The 13,379-nt window shown below is 40.1% G+C and overlaps 1 protein-coding gene across 1 annotated transcript in view; it reads right to left on the bottom strand.

Annotated features, from left to right (window-relative positions):
- The window catches only part of LOC124288892 (protocadherin Fat 4-like), a 49,381-nt gene extending 36,732 nt beyond the window's left edge, over window positions 1-12,649 (bottom strand). The window contains exons 1-12 of the mRNA XM_046725480.1: window positions 12,594-12,649; window positions 11,864-12,015; window positions 9,140-9,190; window positions 8,372-8,464; window positions 7,775-7,873; window positions 6,887-6,997; window positions 6,536-6,652; window positions 5,938-6,028; window positions 5,180-5,274; window positions 3,067-3,243; window positions 1,568-1,708; window positions 556-717 (exon numbers count right to left, since the gene is read on the bottom strand). Of these exons, the coding sequence (XP_046581436.1) occupies window positions 556-717; window positions 1,568-1,708; window positions 3,067-3,243; window positions 5,180-5,274; window positions 5,938-6,028; window positions 6,536-6,652; window positions 6,887-6,997; window positions 7,775-7,873 (993 nt within the window). The 5' untranslated portion in view covers window positions 8,372-8,464; window positions 9,140-9,190; window positions 11,864-12,015; window positions 12,594-12,649. The remainder of the gene's footprint in view (window positions 1-555; window positions 718-1,567; window positions 1,709-3,066; window positions 3,244-5,179; window positions 5,275-5,937; window positions 6,029-6,535; window positions 6,653-6,886; window positions 6,998-7,774; window positions 7,874-8,371; window positions 8,465-9,139; window positions 9,191-11,863; window positions 12,016-12,593) is intronic.
- Window positions 12,650-13,379: the final 730 nt, after the last annotated feature.

The following is a 13,379-nucleotide window of genomic DNA, read 5'->3' as shown; positions in this document are numbered from 1 at the left end:
CCTGAGAAATACGTATCCTCACTTGCTGACAAACACGATTCTATGAAGAATTCTACGTAAGTTTCGTTGTCTTTCACATAAGTTAAATATTCAACAGTATCGGTTTGACAAAACTGCCCAGAGAAGAATGTTAGTATGCACTAAGTGCCAATTACAGCAAATTGAGGATGAGTATCATTTTCTGCTTATCTGTCCCTATTATTCTGAAAGCCGCAAGAAGATTATTCCATCCTACTATCATGTTAAACCATCACATGCTAAATATTATCAGTTGTTGACATCAATTGACGAGGATCACATACTAGCTTTAAGTATTTACCTGAAACAAAACTTGCCCGTCTGAGTATATCGACTCTACAGTACTCAATCCTGTTCTTCTACATTGTACACCGCTGTGCACTGTATTCCTGTATATTAAATGTACTTTAGGCCATGTGGCCTCCATACTGAATAAATTGTCATTGTCTATGTTTCAAACCCCTGTGTTTAGATGTATACGCCCAAATACAAACAGTTAATTACTCCTGAATGACAATGTAGTAATGTTTGCCCTACCCAGCCCACAGTTGTGCCGATGGTGTCGTTTTTGTCGATGGAGAAGCTGTAACTGGGGCTGTTAAAGGTGGGGCTATTGTCGTTGACGTCTTCCACGGTGATGAGTAAGGTGCTGTTGCCGCTCCTGAACCTCTCGGAGGTGAACACCTCCTCAGCGTATATCTGAAGAAAACAATAAAATGATACTAGCAAACATTTATGACATGACATAGATTAGTGCTAATAATTTTATATCAGTGGTATAGAACTGTCATGTATATGTAATTAAATACAAAACACCTATAATCTGGGGAGGGGTGTTCAGGGTTGAAGCATAGTGTTTTTTATTTATATCTGTGTGCCTGATCTGTTCTGAAAGCTGGCAGGTCAGCTGTAACTTAAGTCATCATTCCATCATGACTGGAACCCTGGATGTTTTCGCCATTCCGATTTGTTCGGGAAGTGACTTCCCCCATCCTCATGGCTCTTCTGACAGATTGTCTCTCTTGGTGCAGTTTTATTGGGTGCTTTTGTTGTGTGTTTTTGGCTTTTTTATTTTTTATTTTATGTTATTTCATTGGGGGGGGGGGTATGTCATCAGTCGAATCGCACTCAAAGGGAAACAGATGTAGTGGATGTGTCAAATATTTTTATCATTACGGAGTGAAAAAAAGTGAACCTGAAAATTGAATATGATAATTGTCGTGACGTCACTTTTTACCATTACGTCATTAGGCCGACTTATTGACTTCTGACATTTCCCTGTAAGAAATACGCATAATCGCTGACGGAATAAGTTTAAGAATTAAAACATTAACTACTTTGGGAATCGGCCTAAATGTGTTGGATTAACTATGCTGAGACTAGTGTGACAGGTAACTCACGTTAGGCCAGCCTGTTGGAGAGAAAGAAGAACGTGGAGCAAGTCCAATGTTTGGTTTAGATTACAATTGCTACGACACTGTCACATCAAAGTCACAAAGTGTACAAATTTGGGATTCGAAAAAGAGATTATGATGGCAATGAAGCTCACCTCCAGCAGATACTGGTCTTGCTTTTCTCTGTCTATGGTGGCTCCTGTTCTGACTCTCACCATCCCGATGTCCCCCTCGGTGTCTATTTCAAAAGGCACTGACGTGTTGGTGAAGTGGTAGACAAAGGCGGCGTTGTAACCCTGTAATGGTACAACATATGACATCAGTAACAGCATCATGATTGCACTCTATATACAGATACTGTTCATTTCAGATTTCAGGATGAGACATGATCCCCAGAAACGTTTCCTTCTCTAAAGGGGTGACAAAATGTATCGGATGGGCAAGTCACGTCACTACCTCATGTACCCAAACGGAGGGGGTCGTTGTTGATGATATCAATCACTCGATTGTCAGGACACACTCTTTCATTTACAGGTCGCCACAAAGTTGCTGTACGACTGCTAAGTATGGCGTTAAACAACAAGCAAGCAAAATGGACAAACCATAAACAATTATGTTGAAACATGGGTATACTATTGGGTATTCAATTATGAAAATTTAATCAATACAGAATATATATGGGAAATATGCTCTGACACGTGGAAGCAAACTTTTAATGAATCTTATCAGCTTGTTTTGACCTATACAACTAAATTATAAATAAAAGAGAAAGATAACACTGAACAGTATTATTTAATGTAATGTGAAAATATTTGAAAGAAAACATGTTTCTGACTTCATCATCTCAAGAAATGATAGAATCTTCTTTTGAAATCTTATCTCGATACGACTTGTCACTACAAGTTGTACATCTCCTTTACGCAAGACGTACATACACATGTCACTGAGATCCAAACATGCCGTTTATGGACGCGAAACGAAGAAATGTATTTGTCACAATCAGAATCCAATTCATGGTTCTAAATACTTGGTTATTCATCCAGTCAAAATTGCAGGGCAATAAGTTCTGGTTATTGTGTAGTCCTACGGACGTTTGTCTTATAAGTGCCCAAATATGCAAGACAAAGTCCACGAAATTGATATGACAAGAATAAATAACACATACCATGTATGGATATTATATCTTGGAGATAAAAGGGCGTTTACTGTGTTTTCGCTTAATTAATGGGTTCATGGACCACGATCCGGCAAAAAAGTTGTGAAAACATTCATTTACATTCATTGTCCGTCAATGGTCACGAATATGATTTTGGAACAAGAACCAACCAGATAAGCTATACCCAAAACATGACGAAGGAACACCCTATCAGCCAGCGGTTGCAGTGACATTATTACCAAAGGCAAAAACTGTTCGTTATCAACAGTATATTATACATACAAGTAGCAACACTCCTTATAAAGATTTCTTAGTACGGACAGTTAGTATCAAATTCATTTAATATATTTTTCATGTGTATCTCCTTGTCCTATCCGTTACACATGAAACTGACTACCTATAATTTCATCTGGACAGAATACCACACTGTACTAGGTTAAACCGTGCTACGTTCAGCATTGCTATGGAGGTGTTTGCGTATTACACCGTATTACTCACGTAGTCGTCATCTGTCGCGTTGACGCCGATGACGACGGTGCCGGGAAGGGAGTTTTCCGTCAGAATGGCTGTATACGATGACGCTGACATCACAGGAGCGTGATCATTGACGTCTACAACAGTCACCAGCACAACAGCGTCGTCGTAGCGTTCTTCTGGTCGATTGGTTTGAAACCCCTTGGTTAAATAGAAAATGTACGTTGAACGTATGGTGTATGTAGATAGTATATGTGGTGTTGTGTGGTCTGAGTGACCCTAATACCTGGATGTTGGTGGTATATGTGGGCTGAGTGACCCTACATTGATGTTGGTGGTATATGTGGTCTGAGTGACCCTATCTTGATGTTTGTGGTATATGAGGTCTGAGTGACCCTACCTTGATGTTGGTGGTATATGTGGTCTGAGTGACCCTACCTTGATGTTGGTTGTGGTATTTGAGGTCTGAGTGACCCTACCTTGATGTTGGTGGTATATGTGGTCTGAGTGACCCTATCTTGATGTTGGTGGTATATAAGGTCTGAGTGACCCTATCTTAATGTTGGTGGTATATGTCGTCTGAGTGACCCTACCTTAATGTTGGTGGTATATGTGGTCTGAGTGACCCTACCTTGATGTTGGTGGTATATGTGGTCTGAGTGACCCTATCTTGATGTTGGTGGTATATGTGATCTGAGTGACCCTACCTTGATCTTGTTGGTATATGTGGTCTGATTGACCCTACCTTGATGTTGGTGGTATATGAGGTCTTAGAGACCATACCTTAATGCAGTTAGTACATATGGCTGAGTGACCCTACCTTGATGCTGTTGGTATATGAGGTCTGAGTGACCCTACCTTGATGTTGTTATTATATATGGTCAGAGTGACCCTACCTTGATGTTGGTGGTATATGTGGTCTGAGTGACCCTACCTTAATGTTGTTCGTATATGTGGTCTGCGTGACCCTACCTTGATGTTGGTGGTATGTGAGGTCTGAGTGACCCTACCTTGATGTTGGTGGTATATGTGGTCTGAGTGACCCTACCTTGATGTTGGTGGTATATGTGGTCTGAGTGACCCTACCTTGATGTTGGTGGTATATGGGTCTGAGTGACCCTACCTTGATGTTGTTGGTATATGTGGTCTGAGTGACCCTACCTTGATGTTGTTGGTATATGTGGTCTGAGTGACCCTACCTTGATGCTGTTGGTATATGAGGTCTTAGAGACCCTACCTTGATGTTGGTGGTATGTGAGGTCTGAGTGACCCTACCTTGATGTTGGTGGTATATGAGGTCTGAGTGACCCTACCTTAATGTAGTTAGTACATGTGGTTGAGTGACCCTACCTTGATGTTGGTGGTATATGTTGCCTGAATGACCGAACTTTAATGATGTTAGTACATGTGGTCTGAGTGACCCTACCTTGATGTTGGTGGTATATGAGGTCTGAGTGACCCTACCTTGATGTTGGTGGTACATGTGGCCTGAGTGACCCTACCTTGATGTTGGTGGTACATGTGGTCTGAGTGACCCTACCTTGATGTTGGTGGTATATGCGGTCAGAGTGACCCTACCTTGATGTTGGTGGTATATGCGGTCTGAGTGACCCTACCTTGATGTTGGTGGTATATGAGGTCTGAGTGACCCTACCTTGATGTTGGTGGTACATGTGGTCTGAGTGACCCTACCTTGATGTTGGTGGTATATGCGGTCAGAGTGACCCTACCTTGATGTTGGTGGTATATGTGGTCTGAGTGACCCTACCTGGAGGCTAATGATATAGGTGACTTCCATATTGTTCCCATATTGTTCCCTACCGTGATGTTGATTACAAGAGGAGGAGTGTATTGGGTCCTTGATTGGACTGCTCACACCCATGCCGGTTTAGACAGTGTTAATTATAGTTAAATTCGCTTGTTGGGACCAGAAAGTCGTCCCAGAATACGGAATAGGCAGGTGCCGGATTAGACAATGTTTTAATGATCATAATATCGTTGTAAAATGGCGGGACCAAATTTTTATATCGGTTTTGACAGTGCCGGATTAGACAGGTGCCGGTGTTGGCAGGTTTCACTGTATAAGTAAGGACTTATTTGTTAGAATCTTCATATCGATGATGAACGTGGAATCTACCTTGATGTTGATGGTGTATGTGGTCTCTGGTTGTAGGTTTCCATTAACCACCAGGCTTCCATTGTTGAGTATGGTGAACGGACTGCCTGGCGATGCTGTGAAGAATTACATAGAGTTATTTTGGTTTGACGTCGCTTTAACAGTAGCTGACAGCTGTATGGTGAGGGACCCGGGCTAGAATAAGTCGTAAAACACATACCCAGATAGCATTCAGACGTTGGCCCAACGTTGGCAATGTTGGCAAAACCATTGCCAACATTGGGCCAACGTCTGAATGCTATCTGGGTATCTGTGTATGCTTTACAGAATCGTGTATTTACAGATCTACTTTGGTTTGAGTGCTGTAACACTTACAAATTGTGAGAATGTTTTTCTGTTATATTGAGAGAAAACTGTCCATGATGTTCCTCAAAATCATTTAAGTGTTTTGATACACAAATATTAAGGTAGATATATGCATCCCTGGGATTTTTTCACCTGTTCGCTAGACCCTTGAGGGTTACAGGTTACTAGAGGTCCCCGGGAACTCATGCATTACAGTGGGATGTCGCTGATAGCATTCTACCACGACCACGTTAAGGGTGTTCGCAATATCAACCCCTGGTTTTTCTAGTCTGGACTCGATTATTCACAGGCTGACATCACATGGCTTGAATATTGCGGAAAAAGACGTCACTTAAACTATTTAAACCAAACAAATAAACCTATTACCCCGTACGTGACAGTATCCACAACATGTGTTTTCGTGGTGAACTTACCATTAGTGATGTTGTACTCTATAGCTGCAGACAGCCCCGTGTCCTCGTCCTTTGCTCGTATACCCGCGTCCAGAACAAAGTCTCTGTAGGTCTATAACAGTACACAACTCATATCGTGAGTGAGTGTGTGTGTGCGCGTGCGTGCGTGCGTGTGTTTCTATTGAACGTTCTTTTGTCATGTCATCGTATCTCAATCGATGCTCATGACGCTGATCACTGGATTGTCTGGTCCAGGCCGCCGTCATATAGCTGGAATATTGCTGAGTGTGGCGTTAAACAACAAACCAACCAATTATTTTATCAATAACTCAGCGTGTCCACCTAACGAGAAAATCCCCCAAAGAGGCAGGTCGTTTAAGCAGAGTTATACTGTTTACAGGCATTCCAACCATGACCACGGCACAACATAAGAATACTGCAAGGTACAGTGTCGTGTGCAGCTGGGCCTCGCGTCGCCTGAGACAGCCAACTATAGCTCTTCACGAACAAATTAGGGTTTCATTATGCGATGTTCATAGTTCGTCTTCACATCACTCACATGCTGAAATCATGTCTGGTGTTTAAGTTCTACAGTGGATATATGCAAGTTCCGACCTACCCCTTCGTTGATCGTGGCATTATACAGCGGGTGTTCGAATCTCGGGTTAAGGTCATCTCCGTCCAGAACATTTATTATCAGCAGTGCGGTACTATTGAGCCCATTTTGGATATTTTCCTGAAACATAACGCCAGGTCAGCTGAATAAGACAACTCTTTGACAACATAATATCATATATATCCTAAATATGTACCTTAGACAAAGGGTATAGATAACAACTTCCTTATCACACTGTATCGCGACGGGTCGCTGGAGTTCCTCATGTAGCTGTGAAACAAGATAAAGGTATAATGACCTATTCATGCTAACAACACGATAAAGAAGTTGTTATCCATAAAGGTAGGTTCTTACTTTCGCTGTTATCGTGACGTTGTATTGCTTGGTCCCCGCGAAGTCGAAGTCCAGCCGTCGTAGCGTTATGAGTGTCGATCCATATGTGTTCAGTCCAAAAAGCGGGGGGTTCTGAAGTATTGAAATATTTAAGTACGTAATATGACAAGAGAATGAAATAGCGACGTAAATGATTACTTGGCGATAACTACATGTATATCATAACATAGCGTTTCCTGAAGACAAAACAAACTGAGTTATGTACAGATAATATTATATTACCATTAGCAATGTCATTTAATTTCCAGAATGTTAATACCTAAGGGATTGTCCCACCACAAACAGAAGAACGGAGATTGTTGAACACATTAAACATTGTGTGACTGAAGTTAACGGAATTAAAATACACGTGCCATCATTTCTATAGAGCCATACGATATATCGATTAAAGTATTATGCATTTACCAAACACAACGTTCGTGGTCGCACGCCCGTTATCAGGTAAATATACTGTTTGAATTATAAACCACTGCACGAAGAACCCGGAACCGAAATATTCTGATTCAACAGAATGATTGAAATATATACAGATCACAGTGCAAATTAAATGGTTAATTACTCAGTCTTCATTATCCTCAGAACAAATTCCGTTTGGTATAAAGGCAAAAAATAACTGTAAAAATTATATGAATGGATCGCTGAAAAAACATGAAAAACAATGTCGGAGTGAAACCCCCGTCAATGCGGACACCCCACTATCCGAGCGATGACCTATGGTAGGCATCTGCTTACACAAAGGCCGATAACTCCATTTCTTGCTTCTTCATACCGAACACGTGTTAATGCGGATAAATACAATTTGGTAGTAATAATAATCAGCGAACTATGGCGGTTTTACGAAGTTCTCACTTGATTGTGCGACAGCGAGTAGTAAATGCGTTCATTGGACGCATCGGGGTCGGTAGCTAGTCCTGTTAAAGTGAAGACTGTGGTGTTTGGCAGTGTCATCTGAAACAGCAGTCGTCATTCATATACACAATATATAACGTCATACATCTAAGATAGCTCTGATACTCCACATATCATCAACCACCTATTCAAACTTATCCATAATAGGTGTAATCTATTTTATCACGACAATTACAAATGTTGCAACCGAAATTTAGGATCTATACGCAACAACAAAGTTAGGACCATCCCGATTTTCAGCATTAAAGTATTTAACAGTTCATTTTATTATCCATACAATACTTAAATATTGAATATTGGGGTGGTCCTTAGCTTGGTTGGGTTTAGTATATAGTGAACGGATATGTTATTTAAGCCGGTATTTCAGTCATACCGGGGTGGCCTATTTACATGGTGTCTTGGTGTAACAAAGATACGTTGGTGTACAATGAGACACACTCAGGTCACACATTACAACCACCCAATCACATATTTTTATAGACCATTATAGTGATTGAAAATAAAGCTATCATCACAAGGGAAGTAACTCGATATTACCTCGCTGACATTAACCGTGTAGATGTTTTGTCCAAACTTTGGAGAAAATTCATTGACATCTTCGACCACCACTATAAAAATGGTTGTAATACCCTATATGAAACAAAGAACAGTTATCGATCAGAATCCAAGCTATGAAATTATGGTAAAATAAATACAATACTAAACAGGCTCTCGTGTAACACCAGTGTTTTTAAACGAGTGAAAGCGGGGATCTCGTTAAGTAAAATAATTAGATATGCACAACGCAAGAGTGTGTATTGTATTTATTCATACAGTTTTAAAGGCCACAGGCCCAATGAACATACAATTTATAGAATATATAATGAATGCAGGACTAACATGATATATATCACACAGATTTAAGTGACATTCTCTGCTGTAACGCAAAAAGTATAAACTTTGATAATTGACATAGGGTATATTTACATTGCGTTGACATAAGATTTATAAACAACGCACGAGTCACGTAGGGATTTAGTATCTAATGACCCGTATCCTCACTTTGGGGGTAAAAAACGTGGCTATGGTTTTAAATTGAAAACAATAAATCAATGTGAAATAGGTACGTAGACATACAAATGTTAAGTTAGTCCTATCACAAAGTAATGTTAAATTCATATCCCAAAAGTATGGAATACTGGAAGGTACATTGTCGCGTTGTCGCATTGTCGCCCTCTCACAAACAAGCAAAATGAGGCAAAATTAACCAAAGCGCGACAACGCGACAATGTCCCTTCCAGAATTCCATACAAAAAGAACACTTACTGTTTGTGCAAGGGGTCCTACACATCTGAGATTTCCATGGATTTGGCTGACCTAAAACAAGATGTTGTCAGTCATTTAGAATTCTAATAAAATACATAGAAAACTTCAAGAATAGCTGCAATGGTTCAACTGAAAACTAGTTGGAGAACCATAACATTTTTCATCTTCAGTGAATGGTTGACGAATCCGTTTATCAGGTTCAATACACATCATTAAATAACTCATCGTATGTGCAACCAGTGACCCATTAACTCTGATTGTCTATATGCTGTAACTCACAGTTTCTGTATCCAGTGACCCATTAACATTGATTGTCTATATGCTGTAACTCACAGTTTCTGCATCCAGTGACCCATTAACATTGATTGTCTATATGCTGTAACTCACAGTTTCTGTATCCAGTGACCCATTAACTCTGATTGTCTATATGCTGTAACTCACAGTTTCTGTATCCAGTGACCCATTAACTCTGATTGTCTATATGCTGTAACTCACAGTTTCTGTATCCAGTGACCCATTAACTCTGATTGTCTATATGCTGTAACTCACAGTTTCTGCATCCAGTGACCCATTAACTCTGATTGTCTATATGCTGTACATATAACTCACAGTTTCTGCATCCAGTGACCTCATTAACCCATTGATTGTCTATATGCTGTAACTCACAGTTTCTGTATCCAGTGACCCATTAACTCTGATTGTCTATATGCTGTAACTCACAGTTTCTGCATCCAGTGACCCATTAACATTGATTGTCTATATGCTGTAACTCACAGTTTCTGCATCCAGTGACCCATTAACATTGAATGTCTATATGCTGTAACTCACAGTTTCTGTATCCAGTGACCCATTTACATTGATTGTCTATATGCTGTAACTCACAGTTTCTGCATCCAGTGAGCCATTAACATTGATTGTCTATATGCTGTAACTCACAGTTTCTGCATCCAGTGACCCATTAACTCTGATTGTCTATATGCTGTAACTCACTGTTTCTGCATCCAGTGACCCATTAACTTTGATTGTCTATATGCTGTAACTCACAGTTTCTGTATCCAGTGACCCATTAACTCTGATTGTCTATATGCTGTAACTCACAGTTTCTGCATCCAGTGACCCATTAACTCTGATTGTCTATATGCTGTAACTCACAGTTTCTGTATCCAGTGACCCATTAACTCTGATTGTCTATATGCTGTAACTCTCACAGTTTCTTGCTCACAGTTTCTGTATCCAGTGACCCATTAACTCTGATTGTCTATATGCTGTAACTCACAGTTTCTGCATCCAGTGACCCATTAACTCTGGTTGTCTATCTGCTGTACATATAACTCACAGTTTCTGCATCCAGTGACCCATTAACTCTGATTGTCTATATGCTGTAACTCACAGTTTCTGCATCCAGTGACCCATTAACTCTGATTGTCTGTATGCTGTAACTCACAGTTTCTGCATCCAGTGACCTGATTGTCATTAACTCTGATTGTCTATCTGCTGTACATATAACTCACAGTTTCTGCATCCAGTGACCCATTAACTCTGATTGTCTATATGCTGTAACTCACAGTTTCTGCATCCAGTGACCCATTAACTCTGATTGTCTATATGCTGTAACTCACAGTTTCTGTATCCAGTGACCCATTAACTCTGGTTGTCTATCTGCTGTACATATAACTCACAGTTTCTGCATCCAGTGACCCATTAACTCTGATTGTCTATATGCTGTAACTCACAGTTTCTGCATCCAGTGACCCATTAACTCTGATTGTCTATATGCTGTTACTCACAGTTTCTGCATCCAGTGACCCATTAACTCTGGTTGTCTATCTGCTGTACATATAACTACAGTTTCTGCATCCAGTGACTCACAGTTTCTGCATCCAGTGATCCATTAACTCTGATTGTCTATATGCTGTAACTCACAGTTTCTGTATCCAGTGACCCATTAACTCTGATTGTCTATATGCTGTAACTCACAGTTTCTGCATCCAGTGACCCATTAACTCTGGTTGTCTATCTGCTGTTTCTGCATCCAGATAACTCACAGTTTTCTGCATCCAGTGACCCATTAACTCTGATTGTCTATATGCTGTAACTCACAGTTTCTGCATCCAGTGACCCATTAACTCTGATTGTCTATATGCTGTAACTCACAGTTTCTGCATCCAGTGACCCATTAACTCTGGTTGTCTATCTGCTGTACATATAACTCACAGTTTCTGCATCCAGTGACCCATTAACTCTGATTGTCTATATGCTGTAACTCACAGTTTCTGCATCCAGTGACCCATTAACTCTGATTGTCTATATGCTGTAACTCACAGTTTCTGTATCCAGTGACCCATTAACTCTGGTTGTCTATCTGCTGTAACTCACAGTTTCTGCATCCAGTGACCCATTAACTCTGGTTGTCTATCTGCTGTACATATAACTCACAGTTTCTGCATCCAGTGACCCATTAACTCTGATTGTCTATATGCTGTAACTCACAGTTTCTGCATCCAGTGACCCATTAACTCTGATTGTCTATATGCTGTAACTCACAGTTTCTGCATCCAGTGACCCATTAACTCTGATTGTCTATCTGCTGTACATATAACTCACAGTTTCTGCATCCAGTGACCCATTAACTCTGATTGTCTATCTGCTGTACATATAACTCACAGTTTCTGCATCCAGTGACCCATTAACTCTGGTTGTCTATCTGCTGTACATATAACTCACAGTTTCTGCATCCAGTGACCCATTAACTCTGAGAATCCACCTGTTGTTTCCAGCCTCAGGATTTCTCTCAAGTATGATGTGATAGGGTGGAATTGCGGTGAGTGTCACTTGCCGATCAGTTGGAAGGGTTATGTTTAAATACACCTTGTTCGCTGAAAAATGATTGAACCATATATATAACCTTTACTGTGAAATGCCTTTGTTCCAAATTTAATGCTCGTATTAAGATGTTCGTATCCACACAAGAGCTTAATTTACTCAATAGCATCGAATCCGGTCATAGGGTTTTTTTCATACAAAAGTTGGCTTCTACTGGATGTATGACGGGTGTGAGATCAACGATATATCCTTGAAGATATCGTTGCAATGGAATTGCAAAGGAGACTGTTGCAGCGACATCGGTTAACATGAGAATTAAATGATATCACTAATCTTAAAACAGTACACAAGCTTAAAACAGTACACAAAATGCGGTATTAGTGATGCCGTTCAGGCCAATAATGCAGTCCAATAAAGCCTCGCGTGATCTATTTTCAGCCAATCAGGAATAATATATTTTCGGTTTATGAGGACGTAATCTAAAAACCAATTGCTTGGTAAGGCAACCAAATACCATGAATATATACTAGTACCTCTCATATGTGAAAACATATGCCAGATTTCTATGATTTTGCCTTATGTCAGTATCGGATACGCAGTATCCAACCAATGTTAGAACTATGTAACTTACTTGAACCCCCTTCGGGTTCTCGGTAGTATGACTTCACCGCAGAGTCAAGCTGTCGACAGTCTATAATAAAAGACATTTTTTAATATAGTTACATTCAGTCCAAATTACAAATATGAGATGATTAAGTAACATATTATATCATACACAGGTGACAAAGTTACAGTTCCAATATAATCTCCAACCACACCTATAAATATCACTGTGTTTAATGCATGTGTTGTAATTCTATATTCACAATTAAAAACACAAATTCAAACGCAAGCTTCCTGCATAAATACCCTATATATTTGTCGAGTTAATGACGTTTCAATCCTGTTTAACGGCCACATTGTCTGCCACACACATGGCTATACAGTATAACGGCGACTGGAATGTCCAGTGCACCACATCAGATGTTGAAGGACATACCTGAAGCAGCATAGTGATGGGGGAGCAGGACAAAGACGAGAATCCCAAGTAGTGCTTGTGGTGACATACTGCAGCCTGCTGCAGGGTCTTGGTTGCCTAGATACCTAAAGTATTCAAATAAAGTAGAAGTATTAGGACAAAACATACACAAGCCAGTTCTACGTATATAAAGATTGAATATTGCCAGAGTGGTCACGGTACCATGGCCCTAGATGAGACGAAGTAGAGACTCTCCATCTCACAAACATCCTGATGAAACATTGTACCCTCCTCAATGGGCTCTTGTCCAGACAACCAGAAAGATAATATACAAAATAACGAAATATATAATAAAACGATTAAAACTGTCATGGTATTTATCTCAATAGAATGATGATA

Source organism: Haliotis rubra, unplaced genomic scaffold, assembly GCF_003918875.1.
Source record: "Haliotis rubra isolate DU_JTF1 unplaced genomic scaffold, ASM391887v1 Scf428, whole genome shotgun sequence".
Classification (NCBI taxonomy): domain Eukaryota; kingdom Metazoa; phylum Mollusca; class Gastropoda; order Lepetellida; family Haliotidae; genus Haliotis; species Haliotis rubra.
The sequence above is the reverse complement of the archived record's forward strand: the minus strand, read 5'-3'. Positions and strand labels throughout refer to the sequence as shown.